Source organism: Monodelphis domestica, chromosome 3, assembly GCF_027887165.1.
Source record: "Monodelphis domestica isolate mMonDom1 chromosome 3, mMonDom1.pri, whole genome shotgun sequence".
Taxonomy (NCBI): Eukaryota; Metazoa; Chordata; class Mammalia; order Didelphimorphia; family Didelphidae; genus Monodelphis; species Monodelphis domestica.
The window spans coordinates 271,150,443-271,172,485 of NC_077229.1; the positions used below are offsets into that span (position 1 = coordinate 271,150,443).

General features: G+C 38.4%; 1 protein-coding gene across 1 annotated transcript in view; it reads right to left on the bottom strand.

The window, feature by feature from the left end:
• Positions 1–575: 575 nt before the first annotated feature.
• The window catches only part of CLUL1 (clusterin like 1), a 36,432-nt gene continuing 14,964 nt past the window's right edge, over positions 576–22,043 (bottom strand). The window contains exons 5-8 of the mRNA XM_001368023.5: positions 16,371–16,508; positions 7,786–8,000; positions 5,605–5,789; positions 576–993 (exon numbers count right to left, since the gene is read on the bottom strand). Of these exons, the coding sequence (XP_001368060.3) occupies positions 5,610–5,789; positions 7,786–8,000; positions 16,371–16,508 (533 nt within the window). The 3' untranslated portion in view covers positions 576–993; positions 5,605–5,609. The remainder of the gene's footprint in view (positions 994–5,604; positions 5,790–7,785; positions 8,001–16,370; positions 16,509–22,043) is intronic.

The window sequence follows — 22,043 nt, forward strand, 5'->3', positions numbered from 1 at the left end:
AGATTTTTTTAAAAGTGTAATTTAGAGAAAGAATTCCTTATGTGAATTATTTTGTAAACCAAAAGAATGCTTTTATTAAGCTAATAGTAGCCTTTATTTCTTTTTTTTTTTAAACCCATCTTTGCATCAATCCTGTGTATTGGTTCCAAGGCAGAAGAGTGGTAAGGGTTAGGCAATGGGGGGTTAAGTGACATGTCCAGGATCACACAGCTGGGAAGTGTCTGAGGTCAGATTTAAACCCAGGACTTCCCATCTCTGGGATTGGTTCTCAATCCACTGAGCCACCCAGCTGCCCCCCAAGTAGCCTCTATTTCATTGAAATACTGCTTTGACATTTGGCTACTTACTTTAGCTCTTTTGTGTCAATTTAATGGCCTATAAGAGCATAGCCTAGATATGCTCTGAAGCCTTTCCTGTCCATCTCTAAAATTCTATGATTATTTTTGCTGGTTTCACCAACAAGGGACAGTTCAATTAATAGGTTATGTTTATATTCAGGAGACCATATAAGCATAGTTCAAGAAGAATGACTGTCAATGAAAAACATGTATTTTTCATTAAAATATTTATTGCCATGTTAAAAGAAAATACTACAGTGTCAGTTACAAAGCAGTATTTTAAAAGTCAACAAATACTATAAGTATAAAATCTGAATAGAAGGAAAACCCTCTTTATTGATGAGAAAACAACATAGTAGCAAAACAGCCATTTCAAGGACTAGATCTTCACTTATTTGATACACAGAGGACTTAAATGAAGGGCATCTATACAATTCCTTTATTTTTTTAAGATTAAAGCTCATTTTGTATAAAACTATAATGGAAAATTATTGAATTCTCAGTGTTATATAGCATTTAAAGCTACTGTTTACCTTCATAAACTACATTTTTAGCTCATTCATGTCATCGACCTTGTCTATTTCACAATTCAGGGACCTCAGACGAAGGTCCTATCCAGATCCTCGATGTAAGATGCATCAGCAGATCATCTCACCTTTAAAAACATAAAAAAGACAATAATAATATTCATTGTTGAAGAGCACACCAGAAATAAAACCAGCATATGTTTATTATCCGCATTACTCTAGTCAGCAATGGATAGAAAGCATGAAAGTCCTTGTCAAGTTACAAATAATCCTCTAGACTTGGGAGAAAGAACGTTATCCGCATCCAGAGAAAGAGCTGTGGGAGCAGAAAAGCAGAAGGTAACATTTTGTAGCAGGCAGATAGATAACAAAGTGGATAGAGAGTCCTGAGGCTGCCATCAGAAAGACCTGAGTTCAAATGTGGCCCCAGACACTTACTAGCTGTGTGACCCTGGGCAAGTCACTTAACAAATTTACCTCAGTTTCCTCATTTGTAAAGTGAGCTGGAGAAGGATATGGGCAACCAGTTCAGTGTCTCTACCAAGAAAACCCAAATAGGGTCATAAAGAGTCAGACATGACTGAAAAGATTGAACAACAACAACAACAATAATATGGTATGGTGGAAAGTACAATGAATCTGGAGTCTGAAGAACCTGGTTTCAAGTATCTGTGTCACAATCTCTCCGTTTCTCAGTTTTCTTCTCTTGTCAATAAAAGAGAGAGAGAGAGAGAGAGAGAGAGAGAGAGAGAGAGAGAGAGAGAGAGAGAATTGGACTCACTTATGGCACCTAGAGAACATAATAACATATTCCTTATTCATGTATGAGTGGGGGTGACTGAGTTAATTACTCAAATCACCTCCCCCCATCCCACTTAGTAATGGACAAGAGTTTACTAGGTTGCTGAGAATTGGATAATTAATAGCTGAAAGTTCCCTGAGATAATCCATCCTAATTTGAAGTTTAGGAATAGCCAGGAAAGAATATTAAACCATAAGCAAACAGTGCCAGGACCCATATAGACCCATTGCTAGATTCCATGTTGCTGGCTGACCCTCTGACTTGGCTTACCTGGGAAATTTTAGGTAGGAAACAACTCTCAGATTTACACAATTTCCCTCTATTGTGGTACAGTCATTTCCTCTTTAAAACTGAAAGGCAGGAAGGCATTGTGTGAAGTCTCCCTCTAGGGATCCTGTCCCTGGTGGCCTCACCTCCCTCCTTTAACCAAGACTTTAAGGAAAGGGAAAGGAGCCTTAATTAAGCACCTACTAGGTATCAGGCACTGTGCTGAAGGATTAACAATCATTATCATTGTCATTTGACTGACACTTGATGTCCTTTGGCTTACTTCATCTATGCAATCAAGATCCCTCTGAGAGAAACAATATTACATCCCCACTAAAGAGATGAGAAAACTGATGCTCAGAGAGATGATGACTTATTCAAGGACTACTGTAGAAGAGACAGAGGTAACATTTGAACTTGGGTGGTTGGACTTTAAATGCAAGTGCTCTTTCTAATAGACTCAACTCATCATTTGATGGTCTTAACATATCACTTATTGGAACTTATTCATATAATTCCTTAAAACATTCCCTGCTTGTTTTATTATTTAAAGCCAGCTCTTCCCCCAGATTATAAAATCCACAGAGACAAAAATGGTGCTATATTTTTGGTACAACCCATAATGTCCTTTGTATTGAACTGTTCCTTATACATAGTAGGGGTTGGCAAATATTTGTTAATTAATTGATTTTATATTCTATATCATTATATCTCATTTTGTACAAGGGGAGTAGGAAGTAGTCATGAAAGGTTATGAGCAAATTAATTTATTTTTTGGTCAGGAGTTCTATTTTCCTATTCAAATTATAATTCAAGTGAAGCTTTAGCAGATATAATCAAATCTTAAGAACCCCTTTTGTCTTCTTAGTTTCTCCTACTGGATCTCAGGCTCCTCCCAGCCACCCTAGTCTCTGGCTCCATCCTCTTTCCAAAAGCCTTTATGTAACTAATCTGTTATTCTTACTTTATGACTCCAAGTTCATTAGTAAAGTGGAAATGCCCATTGTTGCTGTCTTTCCCAAGAGAGGGAGACAGTGCTGTGGCCACTTTGAGTATTGTCTCCCTCACTGGATTTTCTATTTTAACCACTCTGGCGGTTATGAATTATTTTTTAGGTTGATAACTACAAAGACCCCAGATGGATCAGGAAGAGTTACACTCGACTTAAAATACTGAACCACAATAAAAATGAGAGGAGTCAGATTCGATGGTCTCTGAAGTACCTTCCACTTGTGGGGGTTTCCTCTGTGGGAATTTAACAGTAGCCTGTACCCTTTTTCTTTGCTAGGTACCCTAAGATCAGCCTTGGATTTTAAAGGCAAAGTTTCATATTGAATCATTTATACTTAAATTGTAAATTGCATATTAGTGTGATTTATCTCCCTTTACTTCTCTATAGAGAAAGTATTTTCAAGAAGGCAGAATTGCTTACCAGGCTTAAACATGTTGCTTGTAATACTGTAAAGCCATCCCAACCACATACTCAAAAAGAAATAATAAGAAAGCCCAGAAACAACATATAACAATGAAGAGCATTGGCTTAGAGAGGAGGATGTCTGGGCCTAAAAGATAAGAGTCTTCTTCAAGAAGTCCTCTCCTAGCCAGGTCTGACCTTGTAGGTTGCAAAGGGTGTGATTTGTGTACCTTAAGTTGGCCTTAGCAAGGAGAACTCAACCTTGTTAGTCTTGTTTCCACTGAATGAGAGGGACAGGTATTGACTAATTAGAAAGTGACTAGTTCTGTCATCTTCTAGGGGACTTTTCCTGACTCATTCTATATAGGACAGTTTAACAAATAGCTCTCATTTGTATTAAGTGGCAAACAAGACTCAACAAAAATTCCTAAACATTGCTAAAATGGCAAAATTCACTGAAAAGCATAGAAAAGACTACCCCAAAATAGCAGATGTAGCTTAATTGTGCATGGAAAGTCGCCCTCTGAATATGGCCCCTTGCAAACAGTAAGAAGTGAGAGTCTTTGGGATGGAACTTCCTGAAGATCACTTCTGACCATCACAGAAAACAATTTCTAGATTTTGGTGTAGTTATAAAATTGGGCTTGGAGATCTCGAGACCTCCTTGACAATGTCCTCTTAAGGGAGTCTATAGCTAGTCATGAAAAATGCTGGCAATAACGCTTTTTAAGGTTAATCCAGCTGTGTACCCCAAAATAATTTCTTTCTGAGAGTTAGTTTGTTTTTCTCTCTGTCCCTATGTGCCCCCAAATCTCCTGTGTGCCTTAAACCCTAACATGCAAAATGGCCGGCTTCAGGTGGCCACCAAAATCAGGGTATAAGTATCTCCCTCTTAAATGGCACCTTGGAGCATGTCCTTCCAGATGAATGGATCTGTGCCTCTGCGCTCCCCAACACAGCACTGCCCTTCTGTGAGTTACACTCTATATTGCTGTGTATGACTGAGTTGTATATTGGGTCCCCTTCAATCTTTCTCCTAGTCTCTCCTCTCCATTACTTTCCATTAAAGCTTTGCATTGAACTGACTTTCCTTCCTTCCTTCCTTCTTTCCTTCCTTCCTTCCTTCCTTCCTTCCTTCCTTCCTTCCTTCCTTCCTTCCTTCCTTCCTTCCTTCCTTCCTTCCTTCCTTCCTTCCTTCCTTCCTTCCTTCCTCCTTCCTCCTTTCTTCCTTCCTTCCTTCCTTCCTTCCTTCCTTCCTTCCTTCCTTCCTTCCTTCCTTCCTTCCTTCCTTCCTTCCTTCCTTCCTTCTTTCTTTCTTTCTTTCTTTCTTTCTTTCTTTCTTTCTTTCTTTCTTTCTTTCTTTCTTTCTTTCTTTCTTTCTTTCTTTCTTTCTTTCTTTCTTTCTTTCTTTCTTTCTTTCTTTCTTTCTTTCTTTCTTTCTTTCTTTCTTTCTTTCTTTCTTTCTTTCTCCTTTACTTTCGATCTTAGTCTTAATATTGTATCTTGGTTCTAAGGCAAAAGAGTGGTAAATACTGGGCAATGGGGGTTAAGTGACTTACCCAGGGTTACACAGCTAGGAAGTGCCTGGGTCACATTTGAACCCAGGACCTCCTGTCTCTGGGCCTGGCTCTCCATCCCCTGAGCCACTCATCTGCCCCTGATTTTCATTGTTTTACATGTTCTTCTCGGCAGTGGAAAAAAGGGCTCTTTTCCTGCTATCCCTAGCTGGTCCACAGGCTTCCTGCTCAACATAACTCAGGTACCAGAGAAGGACTTAATCCATTAGTAGCCACAGTTATGCTGAGGGAGTTTGGAACTATCAGGACAGTTGTAGAAAGCAAGAATCAATAAGGGAACCTCCTATCTTCCCAGAAGAGACTCTCTTATGGAGTGTCATAACCCAGTCATATGTTCAACTTAAATTGTGGAAGAAAACTTAAAAATGGGATATACTTACTTTTGCTTGAAGGCTCATTGAGAACGATCACATCTAATTTTAATTGGGCCACACATTTAAAGGAGGATTTTGTATCTAATTGCTCATTTGTGTATATTTCCTGAAAGGCGTCCAATCACTTTTGTTGGAAGAATTATCATTAGATGATATAGATGGCATTTTATTTTAGTTCCTGGGAACTGAGGTGATGTGAATCCTTTAGCTATGGAACCATTTATACTTAAACTGTAAATTGCATATTGGTGTGATTTATCTCCCTTTATAGAAATGCCGCCTTTCAAGGAGGCAGAATTGCTTACCAGGCTTAAACATGTTGCTTGTAATACTGTAAAGCCTTCCCAACCACATACTCAATGAAGTTGGAGTTGTCCATGCTTACATCCTGAGGGACTTTGATGATGAAAGCAGGTGAAGTTAGGATGGTCACTTCTACCAGAGTGTTATTTGGATTAGAAGTCTTTCCTTCACCAATTCTTGGAGCTACCTGGGGAAAACAAATTTACAATAGAAGATTATTAGATCATGGCACCTGTTTGAGGCTTAGTTGGATTACCAATTTTACTTCTCAATTTTAAAAACTATTTTTGCCTCAGAAGATAAATATTTTGATTAATCATGCTTTGAGTATTGACCAGAAACATCAATTAATGCAAAAATAGTATTGAAATAAAAATCTTCATTCTATTATCTCTGGGGTTTTTTGCTTTATAGTTAAAAAAATATGACAATAAATTCTAGTCCTTCTAGTGTTAAGGGGCTACTTATATGCCACACACAGCTCAGTGCCCGGAATATAAAGACAAGAGTGAAAATGTTCCTGACCTCAAGGAGCATACATTTTAAAATATTAGTTCATAGGACTTTGTTGGGTTTGTTTGCAGTGTTTTTATTCAGGAAACACAACTATGAATTCACAAAAAATTCATGCATATTATGTGCTAAAACATATATGTTATATGTGTTTATATATATACATATATATATATACTTTGATTTGAATAAAATATAAACAAACTGTACCAATGCATAATTTGACTTGAACTTCAGAAAAATTTTAAAAATATTTTTCACTAAATTCCCAAACAGGTTAAAATTAACATTTGCCAAGCAAAGCAATAGTCCCAATAAAAATCCTAGGCTTCTGCTAATTCCTATTTACAAAAGAGTAGTTAGCATGGCCTATTTTATCTAATGGTATTTGTATAATTTTTCCACATATTGAGTTGGTACCTGCAAATGGAGGTATACATGCATGTAATAAAATTATAGGTTTTTTTTTTAGTAAAAAAAAAAATCAAGGAAGAATACAAAATAAACAAAAACAAAACCTCCACAACTTTTTAAATGAGACCTAAAAATATATACTTTCAGATTTTTCAAGGCAAAGATATACGGTCTCATTGGACTTTCAAAATAACCCTATTGGTAGATACTATTATTATTGTCATTTTAAGATTGGTGACACTGAAGCTGAGGGAGGTTAAGTCACTAGTCCACTTGAAAATAAGTCTTCTAAAGTCCAGAACTTGATTCACTATACCATTTGGAATCTGTTGTGTAAAGATAAGTATGTGAATTTGCCTCATTTAAAATTTTTTTTGTATGGCTCCAAGGCAGAAGAGTGGTAAGGGCTAGGCAATGGGGGTCAAGTGACTTGCCCAGGGTTACATAGCTGGGATGTATCTGAGGTCAGATTTGAACCCAGGACCTCCCATCTCTAGGCCTGGCTCTCAATCCACTGAGCTACCCAGCTGCCCCCTGCCTCATTTTTTTTAAACCCTTACCTTCCATCTTAGAATCAATACTGTGTATTGGTTCCAAGAAAGAAGAGTGGTAAGGGCTAGGCAATGGGGGTTAAGTGACTTGCCCAGGGTCATAGCACTAGGAAGTGTCTGAGTTCAAATTTGAACCCAGGACCTCCCATCTCTAGCGTGACTCTCAATCTAGTGATCCGCCCAGCTGCCCCCTCCTAATTCTTAAAAGAAGGAAGAGGAAGGGTATTTTTTCCTATTTATGTGTGCTATAATAGGTGTTGCAAGGCTGAGTTTATTATTTATCCATAATCCTAAAAGGATATAAACAAGAATTATTTGATCCTATCCTTTACAAGGCACTTGTTTTTTAAACTGACTTAATATTTCTTATATGCATGCATTTAAGTTTGGAATGCATTTTTTGCAAACATTATCTAATTTTTCAAGTAACATGTTTTTTAAAGACCTCAAATTACACCAAAGCAAATATCTCATACTGGGTACCAGCAGAGTAGCAATAGATGCACACACACACACACACACACACACACACACACACACACACACACACACACACGCATTCTCTCTCCACATACATACAATATGCATGCACACATACACATGTATGGACACAAATACATGTGTGTATATGTATGTACATACATATATAGGTATAAAATCTATTTATCATTTCCTGGGAGGAATTTTCTTAGATTGAGGAATCACCTTTATAATACTGAAGATATTTTCTGATCCTAGAGTTCTGTGAGCAAGCTCAGTCACCCATCCAAACTTCTCCCTCATCTTCCACATCATGGAGGTCATGTCTTCCATGTGATGCTGGGTTATCTGGAAAATCTGATTATATTGCTGCTCAGAGATGTTAAACAACTGAAAGGCTTCATCAAACTTCAAGTGCAACTCGGGGACATCAGGGCAGTCTTAGAAAGAAGAAAATAGCTTGCCTGAAAGTATTCCTGTATAATCAAATTTTTCTTTTTCTTTATTTATAGTTCGGGAATCCTATAGACTTCTATAGCTGACCCAGTTGCAGAACAACCTGGAGTCTGAGGACTTCCCCATTCCATATCATTAGGCAAAGACTGCAACTAGTGTAAGAATCTGCTTATTTTAATGATGCACATTATTATAGCCAAGGAGAAATCTTTCAAATGAAATACCAATTCCTATCTGTTGGTAGGTCACCTAAGAAGACTTCTTTTCATTCATTGACTAAAATTAGGTGGACCTATTATAGCTGTGGGTTGACCACCTAAAAGGGAAGCTGGGGACCCAGGGAATGTGGGTGGAAGGGTTTAAAACTTAAGGTAGGGAAGACATAGAGAGGGAAAAGAGACATAGAAACAAGATTCTTCGGCATAGTGAAGCCTATGCTGTTTAGCTCTGATGGTGATAGAACTTTTTTTTTGATTAAAAAATTTTATTTCATTAATTAATTTAGAATATTTTTCATGGTTACATGATTCATGATTTCTCCCCTTTCGTCCCCCACCCCCATAGCTAATGCACAATTCCACTGGGTTTTACATGTGTCATTGATCAAACCTATTTCCATATGAATGATATTTGCACTAGGGTGATCATTTAGAGTCTACATTCCCAATCATATCCCCATCAACCCATGTGATTAAGCAGTTGTTTTTCTTCTGTGTTTTTGCTCCCATGGATCGTGTGTATCATTCTTTCTCATAAGTCCCTCAGAAACTGGATCATTGCATTGCTGCTAGTGTTATGGGGTTCAGATGTGTACCCCTGGGGTTTGGGAAGGATACCTTTTGCAAGAATGCAAGACTCCAAAACTTTGCTTAAAAGCAAAAAGAGAAATTTATTAATTTAGAAAGTAATGTTGAGAATGGCCAGGAGGATAGCAAGGTGGAACAGCAAGATGGGGAGCAGTTCCTGGGAGGACAGCATGAATGGAAAGTCTGTTCCCCAGATGACTTCAGTTCTGGGGATTTTATACTCTTTACAACAGATGCTATGTCATGGTGTGTGACTTAGAGTGGTAAGCCCTCAGGCATTTGGTGGGGTGGGGTGGACATCTGACTGGGGTCTGCCTGGAGGCATAAAGATTCATCTCCTGGTCCATCTTAAATCTAGAGGACTATCAAAGAGGATAAACATCTCAGGACCCTAGGGGGGTCATTGGGTGTTTCTAGGTTCAGAGTCAAGGCAAGGCACCGGAGTTTCCCTGATATTAGTTTGCCTGGGTTTCTGGGGGTACAATGCCCATGTCACTAGTAGAGAAGTCCATTACATTCAATTGTACCACCGTGTATCAGTCTCTGTGTACAATGTTCTCCTGGTTCTGCTCCTTTCACTCTGCATCAATTCCTGGAGGCCGTTCCAGTTCACATGGAATTCCTCCACTTTATTATTCCTTTGAGCACAATAGTATTCCATCACCAACATATACCACAATTTGTTCAGCCATTCACCAGTTGGAGGGCATCCCCTCATTTTCCAATTTTTTGCCAGGTGGTAGGACTTTTTGACAGACAGACTAGATTTTATTGAGGTTTTCAGCAATGGGGAAGGTGGAATAGTTAATCAAATAGATGAGGTGGCAGAAAAATTAGCATCATATCAATAATCAATGGCAAGATAAAAGAGCCCCACCCTAAGACAATGGAGTAGCCAGCCCAGCCCAGAAGTTCATTTCACCTTTGAAACACTGGCCCTGTCTCATACAAATGCTGATTTAGGTCCTTTGACATTACAAAGAAGATATAGAAATCCAAGGCCAGCCTTCCAGACTGTAAATGTGGGGAGGGGTTTAAATATCACAAGATTTGAGCTCCAATTCAGTTCAAGGAACTGGATCAATCTTGTGAAATATTAGAAATATATCCATAAGTCTAGTCCATGAGCACTTTGCTGATATGAGTCAGCTTTTGAATACATCTTTAATACTTTCATGATTCATTCATACCTAGAACTTCCTCAATCATACTTTAGTCTTCAATCTTTAGTTGTTTTTGGCATAGTCTAGACAGAATAATTCAGCTCAAAAAGCATCAGTTAAATACTTTTGATCTTCAAGAGTGCCAAAATGGATGAAAAGTGCTTCACGCAGTTAAAAAAAATGAACTTTGGATAGTACTTCAGTATTGACCTAATTCAAACTATACATGAAAGGAATTCCCACTGTCACATACCCAGCATGTATCAAAGAGGTTCCATTTCTATCTTCCCTTTGGCCCAGAGATCTAACACCACACAGGCAAATACCCCAAAGAGGTCAAAGAGAGAAGAAAAGTCTTATAGTCACCACAACATTTGTAGTAGCACTTGTGTGGTAGCAAAGAAGATAAGACAAAGGGATGCATCAATTGGAAAATGGCTGCATGAATTGGGATATATAAATGGAATGTTATTGCACTGTAAGATGTAAAAAAAATATGAAGCATTCAGAGAAATATGGGAAGATTTATATGAATTTATTGAATCTTATACAAAGTAGACTTCCTCTTGGCCAAGGCACCCTCCTACTGGTGCCTTAAACCCCATTTCAAGCTTTCCCACCCAGAAGATTGCCCTAAGAAATGGGGGTTAAGTGACTTGCCTAGGGTCACAGAGCTGGGAAGTGTCTGAGGCCAAATTTGAACCTAGGATGTGTCTCTAGGCCTGGCTCTCAATCCACTGAACCACCCAGTTGCCTCCTGTCTGTGATTATTTTATTTTATTTATTGAAAAAAAAAGAAATTTACTATTTATTTATTTTTAACATTAAATTTTGGGGGAGTTCTGACTCCTTTCCCTCCCTCTCAGCCCTCCCCCACTCATTGAGAAGGCAAGAAATGTGATGTCAATTATACATGAAAAATCATGAGGAACATTTTTGTATTAGACTACACAAAAAAAGCATAAGAAAAATAAAGTGAAAAATATATGCTTGTGTGTGGTTATTTTAAATGAAGCATCTCTTTCTATCTCTTCTTATATGTCTTCATTAGTGATATATAAAAATGCTAATAATTATATGGGTTTATTTTATATCCTGATATTTTTCTAAAATTGTTGATAGTTTCAATTTTATTTTTAGTTGAATTTCAAATCAAAGTGTATCTATAAACACACATAGCATATGTTACAGCGTATAATATATATGAATATTTTGTGAATTCATAGCTGTGCTTCCTGAATAAAAACATCTCCTAATAATTGCTTTGATTTCATCTATGTTGGTGGTATATTCACCCTCTATATTTTTAGTGCTAGTGATTTGGTTTTCTTCTCTTTTTAAAAATCATATTAGCCAGTGGTTTGTCTACTTTGTTGATTTTTTTCATAAAAAGTACTCCTAGTTTTATTTATTAATTTAATGGTTTTCTCACCCTCATTTTTTCTATTGTTTTGTTTTTAATTAAGTTAATTTGATGCACACCATCTGATTACCCATGTTCAATCTGTAACCACTAATTATTCCTTTTTATTGAATTCTTGGTTTTCATAGCTAAAACCTTTATTTCAGTTTACTATTAAAAGTCTATAAGCTCCAAAGGAAACTATTCCAACGAATTCTAAGAATACAAACAAGTATCAGAAAGAGTGATACTTACAAAAAATGTCAAAGGAAAATCTGAAAAGAGGAAATAGAAGGATAGTTGTCTCTACAAAGAAATTTAGGAGAAACTATGGTCTTTTAGTAGGTGTAATTGGCTTTCCTGGAAACACACCTATTTTTCTTAATAAACATTCTTCTCCTAATAAAGTTATGAAACCATCTTGCTACTTCCTTTTCATCCTGGGGGATGTCTTCCAGAAGAATCTCCTCACTCACATATTTGCTTCATACTTTTTTCCATAAAGGACCCTGAGATAGATCCTTGTTTCCTCTGAAATTGAGTATTACATCATAGACTACTGCAACTGTTTCTCTGAGACACTGGATCACATTCAGTTTTATTAATTTCATTTTTGATTTTTAGGAATCTAGTGTTTAGTTGGAAATTTTCAATTTGTCTTTTTTCTAGTTTTAAAAATTGCATTCCCAAGGGGGCAGCTGGGTAGCTCAGTGGATTGAGAGCTAGCCCTAGAGACGGGAGGTCCTAGGTTCAAATCTGGCCTCAGATACTTCCCAGCTGTGTGACCCTGGGCAAGTCACTTGACCCCCATTGCCTACCCTTACCACTCTTCTGCCTTGTAGCCAATACACAGTATTGACTCCAAGATGGAAGGTAAGGGTTTAAAAAAAAAATTGCATTCCTAATTCACTGATCTCTTTTTTTCTCTATTTTAATTAACATGAGCATTATTTGTTTGTTTTTTACTTTTACTATATTCCATAGGTTTTGGTATATTGTCTTATTGTCATTTTCTTTAATAAAATTATTTATTGTTTCTATGACTTGTTCTTTAACTCATCCATTCTTTTTTTTTTTAATTACCTTCTGTCTTAGAATCAATACCAAGTGTTGGTTCCAAGGTAGAAGAGTGATAAGGGGTAGGCAATTGGGGTTATATGACTTGCCCAGGGTCACATGGTTAGAAGTATCTGAGGCCAAATTTGAATTGAGGACTTCCTTTCTCTAGGCTTGGCTCTCTATCACTGAGCCAGCTATTCTTTAAGATTAAATTATTTAATCTCCAAATAATTTTCACTTTGTGTTTCCATGGCCCCTTATTACACATAATTTTTATTGCATTATGGTTCAAAAAGGATGAATTTAATATTTTTGTTTTTCTACATTTAACTATAAGGTTTTTGTTTCTCTAATATATGGTCAATTTTTGAGGTACCATATCTCACTAAGAAGAAGTTATATTCTTTTCTATTCCCATTAAATTCTCTCCAGATATCTGTTTTGTGGGTGAATTCATCCCCTTCATATTCCAAGTTACAATTAGTTGTGTATTTCCCTCCATTCTATTTTTCCTCACTGTCCTTCTCCTTCTCCTTTTGCCTTGTCACTCCTTAGAAGTCCAATTTCTTCCAACCACTACCTCTAAGAATCCTTCCTTTATCCCCTCGCCCCTTGCCTCCTAGTTCTTATACTATCCACTCTTCCAGGAATTCCTTCCTTATCCTCCCACACCTCCTTCTAGTTCTTGATATGAACTTCCTTCTAGGAATCCCTCTCTTTTCTTATCCCCTTTTTTTGGCCTCTATTCTCTTTAATCTAATCACCCTTCTCTTAGTCCCTTAGTTCCTTAAAGGGACTTTTAGTATCGCTCTTATCCTATCCCTTCACCCTCCTGTTTTTCTATAAATTAAGAAGATGTTTACTCTTCTACTTGTGTATGTTATTCCCTTTTTGTGTATGTGGCTCCCTAGCAGCCCTCCACCCCTTCTTCCCCTTCTCTATGACACTTCTTCCACCCATGCTTCTTTTGTGTGAGTTAATTGTTCCATTTTACCTCTTCGTAACCTATTTTATTATTATTTTTGACTCATTCCATTATATTCAACTTGACCTCACGTCTTCAATTTGTATATTCTTTTTCAAACTACCTAAGTAGTGATATAATTCTTGAGAGTTACAGATAAAATCTTCCCCAAAAAGCAATTAAACAATTTGACTACTGAATCCCATTATGATTGACCTTTCATATTTGCCTTCTAATGATTCTTATAGATCAAAATTTCTACTCAGTTTTGGTCTTTTCCCCAAGAATAACTGAATGTCCTTTCTCTATGTACTCTTTAATACAGTGACACTGGCCATCTTTTTTTTTCCCTAACACATAACACATCATCTCTGCACTCCCAACCCATTCACTAGTTCTTGTCTCTTCCTATAATGCTATTCCTTCTGGCTTCCATCAAGATGTGGCTCAAATACTACCTTCTGCAAGAAGTTTTTCCTAGTCATTAGTGTCCTCTTGCCCCCTCTACTAGTGTTTTCTTCTGAGATTACCTCCCATTTATACCACTTGTACCTTGTATATTCATGGTTGTTTGCAGGTGGTCTCCCTCATTGCATTCTAAATTCCTTGAAGCAAGGTCAATTTTCTAGTGTTAATTTGTATCACCAGAGCTTAGCATAGTATCTGTCACATAATAAAAGCTTAATAAATGGCTTACTGACAGACTGAAGTAAGAAGAATTAGGGGGGGAAATAGGCAAGACTACAATAATATAAATGAATAAAAAAATGAAATTCAGTGTTTGTCCCTAGAGATGAGTTGAGAAAATTAACCTCTTCCCTTTCTTGGGAGATGCAGAGGATTATGTGTCTGGGAGTGTTAGGATGTGTCTTAGAATCAATGCTAAGTATTGGTTCCATGGCAGAAGAATGGGACAGGCTAGGCAATGGGGGTTAAACAACTTATTTGGGGTCACACAGCTAGGAAGTGTCTGAGGCCAGATTTGAACCCAGAATCTCCATCTCTAGGGCTGGTGATCTATCCACTAAACTATCTAGTTACACTTGGCCTCCCACCTCCATACTATTCTTAATAAATACTCATTGATTAATTATTGATTAGGGACTTCTATCTGAATTCTATGGTTCAGTTCCCATCCAACTTAAATCTCTGAAAACCCAGTATGGGTTACATCTCCTTCTGAGTCCTGCTGTCTTGAAACTATCCCTTGCAAGCCCTTAAGCTAACAAAACATTTAATAAAAGACACATTTCTTACAGACAAAGACTAACCAAAGGAAAAACCCCAACAACAACAACAGAAATAGCTTTCTGATGACAGAGCTCTCTTCCTCACAAGTTTCTAGACTTCCCTGCAAGTACTCAGTCTAGCATTAGTCACAGGTGAGCTCAGAAACTCAGCTGAGGAGCAGCATCTTTTGGATACAGGCCTTTTTTCCCTGTTGCCTCCACTGCCCTGGGTACTCCAAGTCATTCTCCATTGGTGATCTCTGCAGTGACATCATTTTCAGTAGGCAGGTTCCCATACTTTCAGGCTGTCTAGCCACATAGTCACCATCCCTCTTAGTCCCTTTAGACCTTTGGCAGACTGGCAGCATGGTCACTGCCCTAGCCTGACTCTATATACACATTCGGCATTCGCCTCTCCCCCACCCCACCCCCACCCCCACCCCTTCCAAATCAAATGGAACAAATTGCTTCAATTAACTACTTGGAGAGGAAAAAACTCAACCCTACTGAGCACACATGTGCACTGTGCCTCTTTCCATCCCACCCAAGAAGGATTGGTTGGATAAACCACTCAGCCCTCTTCAAAACCACCTGAACCAACAGTGCAATTACTTTAAAATTAAATGTCTAAATAAACATTATCATTACATTAAATTACTTAAAATTTGCAAATACAGTCTCACATAATCCTCCAAGCCTTATTTTCCCCAGTGCATAAATGAGTATATCTGAAAGTCAAAAGAATTTTTGAAGGCCACAGTAACTTAATATTTCAAAGGACTAAAAGAATTATAGCATCATCTCTGAAATTCATTTATTCTACTTGGGCACTTTATTGCTTTCTTTACCTTACAATTATGTTATATTTTTATTTATTATTAAATAATGTTTTTAATGCATTTTTTCTTTTATTCTTAGCAAGCAGTAATAACTTACTCTAGTAAGTGGATATAATTACTGTTCTTTTCTATTGAGGATATTGGTCTATATTTAGTCTCTTACTGTGAACTATGAGAAATTGAAGGCAAGGGATAGGCAAACTGAAATAATTGGCAGTATCAAGCTTTAAAATATAGCTAAAGTATACCCCAAATGGCAACATGTTGAAATATATGAAAAGGAAAATAACTTGGGAATTAAAAAGGGCTTATAAAGCAGAAGTCTTTGTACCACCAAAAAGGTGTGTCAAGGGGATTTTATCTCCTCCCCTTCTTGGATTTCTGATGAGTTCCTCAACATTCTTCACGTGCCAGAGTTGTGTCCATGAGTCCATGAACATCCTGAGCGTCCATAAAAGAGAGTGGATGCAACCCACCTGGGCTTTGGCACAGAAGCTGGGCTGGAGAGAGAGGTGAGGGAGGGAGGGATTCTTGGAGAATAGGCCTCACATGGTCAGAACTTAGAGTAAGGAAGAGACTTTAAGTCTATGCTTATCTACCTTTTCTATCTCAAGTGATTATTAATAAACTTTATGGAAAATAATAACAGGTAGATATATTAATTTTAAATATAACAAAGAGCACATCTCTTACTATATTATATTTTGCATCATCATCATCATCATCTATGTATGCATGTTATCTCCCCCAAGAGATTAGAAGCCCCTTAAGGGGAAAGACTATCTCTTATTTATCTATATTCCTATCCCACTCAGGCTAGATACTTTAAAAACAAAACAAACCACAAACCCCTTTACTAAATCCATGCACAAAAAAGAAAGCATTGAGTTACCTTGCAAGAGGTTTTCTTTACATTTTTGGCACCTTTCATGGAATTCTAAACATCCAGACAAATTCTGGCCAAGCTCTTTACATGGTGCTCTGTCGTGTCCAGGGAAAATCTTCGAAAACATGCCTCCTTTGTTCAACTCTGGGAGAAACAGAGACTATTGAGACAATGATTTTTCTTCAGTTTTTTTAACATTATTTTATTTGGTCATTTTCAAACATTATTCATTAGAAACAAAGATCATTTTCTTTTTCTCACTTACCCCCACCCCTCCCAATGGCAATGCGTGATTCCTCTGGGTATCACATGTGTCCTCAGTCCAAACTCTTTTCCATGTTGTTATTTTCATTAAGGTGTTCATTTAGAGTCTCTCCTCAATCATATCCCCTCCACCCCTATAGTCAAGCTATTGCCTTTCCTCAGTGTTTTTACTCCCCTTGTTTGTCCTCTGCTTGAGGGTAATGTTTTTATTTTCTCCTAGATCCCTCCAGGATGTTCAGGATCACTGCATTGCCACTAATGGAGAAGTCCATTACGTTTGATTGTACATAGTGTATCAGTCTCTGGGTACAATGTTCTCCTGGTTCTGCTCCTCTTGCTCTGCATCACTTTCTGGAGGTTGTTCCAGTCTCCATGGAATTCCTCCACTTTATTATTCCTTTGAGCACAATAGTATTCCATCACCAACATATACCACAATTTGTTCAGCCATTCCCCAATTGAAGGTGTTAGGGTCCGGGTTTTCGCCCACCATCACGGAAGACCAATAGATAATGCAATTAGCAAGAGGGTCGTTTATTGAACTGGTGTGCACCAGGAGCACACCAGGGGAGCTCCACCAACAGAGTTCCACTTGTCTTTGTGGATGCTGGGATTAATATACCCTCCAGCATGCATGGCCCCCCAGTCCCTATCTGGTACATACCATTGTTGGAATGTTTGCCAGCATTTATGGCCCCTAAGTGTAGGATTCCAGGAAGAGTCTCGGAGCTGAGCCACAAAGAGCTCAGCTCTGGACCGGTCATACAGCATTCCAATGTATAATTTATGAGCAGGCCATGCGGTCTTTGTTCTGGGAGTTTGAAAAGAGCGGGCTGTACTTACCACGCCTCTAGCTTGTACGCCAAGGATTTGTCAAGCCAATGTAAATCCTCTATATGTATTACCTTCCTCTGACGTCATTACAGCAATAAAAAGTCAGGAAGGACGCGACCCTCCCTCTCTTGCTCTATTCCTCTGTCTGTCTCTCATTCCTACCTGTCTGCTGGCCACATGGCTCTCCTGTTATGGAGAGCCAGTATACCTCTAAAGATTTTCTCTCCTTATTCTCTTTCCTCCTTCTCACCTCACTCCTGATTCCTTATTCATGCATTCTGGTTAATTTCTATCTTCCTGCATTGTGTGCCCAGCAAAGGAAGATGGAAGGGAAGCTGCGTCCTTCCATGAAAAGATATGATCTGGTGTCTATCTCTATTCATTAACCTCTCCCCTCGACTTGTCTCCTCTCCTCAAAATCATAATTCCTTTAGTTATTCCCTTTCATGTAGCAATTGCAGGTAAATTGCTGCACGAAGTTCTTATCTGGGACCTACTGCTGCTGAGACCTTAACATATTAACTTCCAAGGCTGGGCAGTTTCCTGCTCAGGCCTCCCTCAAAGGGCATCCCCTCATTTTCCATTTTTTTGCTACCACAAAGAGCACAGCTATGAATATTCTTGCACAAGTCTTTTTCCTTATTATCTCTTTGGGGTACAAACCCAGCAGTGCTATGGCTGGATCAAAGGGTAGATATTCTTTTATCGCCCTTTGGGCTTAGTTCCCAATTGCCCTCCAGGATGATTGGATCAATTCACAGCTCCACCAGCAATGAATTAATGTCCCTACTTTGCCACATCCCCTCCAGCATTCATTACTTTCCTTTGCTGTCATGTTAGCCAATCTGCTAGGTGTGAGGTGATACCTCAGAGTTGTTTTGATTTGCATCTCTCTGATTATAAGAGATTTAGAACACTTTTTCATGTGCTTATTGTAGCATCCCAAGCATATTCACATCTATGAAATATAAATGACTGTATGATTACTGTGTCTCCAAGCATAAGGTTATACCAATGAGGCTTGTGAATGTAACCTTGAACTGGCCATGCAGCCCTTGGCTAAGACAAACTCATTAACATGCTCGGACTCAATTCCCCAGGAAAGCGCGGTTTGCAATCTACACGCCCAAAGGTGTTCCCTCTACCTTGCCACCCAATCTTAATTGTCTATACTTTGTGATGTGGTTACTACGTGCTTGGGAGTACCGCCCAAGCAGGACAGGAATAAATTCGGAGGCAATCTTGGCCTTTCTCCCTTCAATGGAGCTCCACTGGGCTCCTCAATGACTATCTCTCTCTCTCTCTCTCCTCTTAACCTTCTCCTTCCCTGAGGCTGTAACCATCTCGGCCTGCATTTCCTATCTTAATCTCCTCCTCCACCTCCTGTTCCTTTGTACTCATACTTTCCTATCAAAGGGAGTATCATAGGGATTGCCTGCCCTATTCAACCACTGACTTGTCCGTGTCTTTCATTTCCACCCTGGTTCTGGGTTCCTACCTCTCCTCGAGTCCCATCACAAAGGTGAGCCCCTTCCCTTGTGGGACCCTGCTGGTCAGGGAAGTCCATTAAGGAAAACCCCACACTTATTAATGGTTTTGATTTCTTTGGCTGAAAACTGCCTGTTCATGTCCCTTGCCCATTTATCAATTAGAGAATGGCTTGGATTTTTTGTACAATTGATTTAGCTCTTTATAAATTTGAGTAATTAGACCTTTGTCAGAGGTTTTTGTTTTTTTCTTCAGTTTTAAGATTTCCAAGGAATACAAATATGATTTTTTTAAAGTATAATTTTTCTACAATGAGGAAAAAAATATTCAAAGGATGTGAAGGGAAGTCAAAGATTAAAGGAAGATAAAAGCATATATATGTACACACACACCGTGATACACACAAATAATTGACGTAATGCTATTATATACACACACTTAATATACATGTGTACTTATAGACTACCCATGCACACAATGCAATATGCATATGGATATTTGTACATTGCATAGTATATATATGTCAATATATGTGTATATATCATACATACTATAAAAAGGTAATTGCAAAGGCCCTGAAAAATTAATGTAGCTGATGGCCAAGGTTTGATGTGACTTGACCTGACAGGATGCCTTTCCCTCAAGACAGAGATCAAATGGATGTCTCTCCCTGCTCCTCCTAAGTGAGCAGTTAAAGGGCAACCCAAGAATCCCTGCCAGAATGTCTGGTGACCAAGAATATGTTTTTTGACTTGATTTGGCAGGGTAAAAAGTTAATGGAGAGATGCCCTGTGGGTTAGATGGAACTGGTGGCCTGGGTTTGGCTTTACCAGACCTACAGGGTATTCCCCCTATGGGACAGAGATTAAAGATGGACACTTCTCTGCTTCAGGCCAGTAATTTGGGCTGACCTGATATAGCAGCTATGTTAGGAAGGATGAAACATCTCAGGGAGAAGAGATTGATGTTTTGCCAGGAATTTGGCTTTACCTGGCATCCTGAGGTGAATATCCCCTGACACAGACTTGCTTAGGGAGAAAGGGAATGGCAGGTGATTGAGACTTGACTTGGCTCAATCGATGTAGACCCTCTCTCTCTCTCTCCAAACCCCTCCAACTGTTCTCCTTCTTGTACCACAACAATTATATCTGACTGCTATGTCTTCTTTATAAATGGTTTATTAAAGTGAAAGGAGAATGGTCTGGATCAGGAAAGAGCGTAATAGGAATCCCTATCTATTCCCCAGTGGCTGAGAGCTGGGCTGAGGGCACTGCACAAAATTCCTCTCTGAACTAGATAGTATCTATTTATTAGTTAACCCTAGGCTGATACATTAATAAGTCTAGGATGTCTGAAGTTCAAGGTTGAGAGATTCACTTCTGGCTTAGAGCAGCTACCCTCAAGGCGAACCCTCAGGCAGACTGCTATTTCATTGAGTCCCACAGTTATGGATGTTTGGGAACCCAGGAACAGACACAGGAATATCAAAGATCTTTTGCACAGGATAATGCTGGAAAGGTCCAGGAGGAAAGGTCCAGGGCCTCTCCACCAGGAGTTTAAAACCTGAACCCTGCTCCTCTCCAAGGGTCCCTCCCAGAGTTCTGTTGGCTTTTAGAATCCTCCTCTCATTGAACATTCCATGCTTTTTCTCTTGCTTTGCCTTGTTCCTATACATTTCTTGCATCTTTAGCGAATCCATCTTTTCAATACACACAGATAGATAGATAGATAGATAGACAGACAGACAGACAGGGAGGTAGGTAGGTAGATGAGAGAGAGAGAGAGAGAGAGAAAGAGAGAGAGAGAGAGGGAGAGAGAGAGAGAGAGAGAGAGAGAGAGAGAGAGAGAGAGAGCGAGAGAGCAAAGAACAAGAAAGCTATATTTCTGGGAAAAAAACTTAAAGTCACATCAGTTGTCTTTCATTCCAAAGGGAGATTAAACAAAAAATTGAACAATAAAATCTATAAAGTCTTACAACATATTTTAGAGTATGTCACTGTATTAGAAATTTGAACATGCAATGGAATGCTCACTTCTAGGTCAGGGACATAATTTTCCTAAAATCTTTCATTTATTATCAGCACAAAGTCATGGATTCCATATACTTATTAACTATTTAACTGTTTTACTTGCTGCTGCTTAGGCATAATTCCTAATTGGTGGAAAGAATAGTTTCTTGATGTCAACCTGTCTGAGAGGTGGAGTTGGTAGGAGAAGAAAGAGATATTCTCTATTCCAGCTTTAAGAAAGAGAGAAATCTACAATTCCAGACACTCTATGGAGAGAAACAAGTGAAGAGAAACAAAATACTGAGAAGCAACAGACAAGAGAGGAGTCAGAACTTCAACATTTCCCTAAATTTCAGCTGACCTCTCTAGAGACTTTTGGGAAATTCCCCTCAGGTGAGATGGGGGTAGGAGCTTTTCTCTCTTGTGTAAGTGAGATCTCAACTGGGTCCCCAAAATAACTAACTCTTTTTCTGCATATTTTCTGGTATATTCTATAACACCTCTGATTTCTGATGGATCTGCTTGAATAAATAATTATACTCACAATTCAGTATTTGTGATGGTCTTTTGTAGAACCAGCCTTTATAAACCTATGGGTATAACAAAGCTAGGGTTACCCCTTCCTCTTTAAAAGAAGGTTCCTGGAAAAGTGACTTGAACCTAAATAATAAATATTCCTCTAGACAATCAATAAGTAGGGGGATGGATAGATATAATTCTAGTCCAATACCCCTTCCAACCTCATAACCCTTTCTCCTGTTCCCTTCCAGGAAAAAACAAAATGTCCTTGGAGAAGGTGGGCAATTTCAGAGGGATATTTATTCATACTTCACTATGATCTGTGTTTAGACTACCCAGATGGGCATACATCTAAGCAATATGGGCAACATATGTCCTACACTATTATTAGGGTTAGGGATTAGACTTATGACTGCATTTTCATTGGGAACTCTGAATTGAGGGAATTCCCTCTATAGAATACTAGTTGGTACTTTCTTTGCAAATAATAACAGTAAGTTTATATAGTGCCTACTATGTGCCAGGTACTATGTTAAATATTTTGTACAAATTGTCTCATTTAATA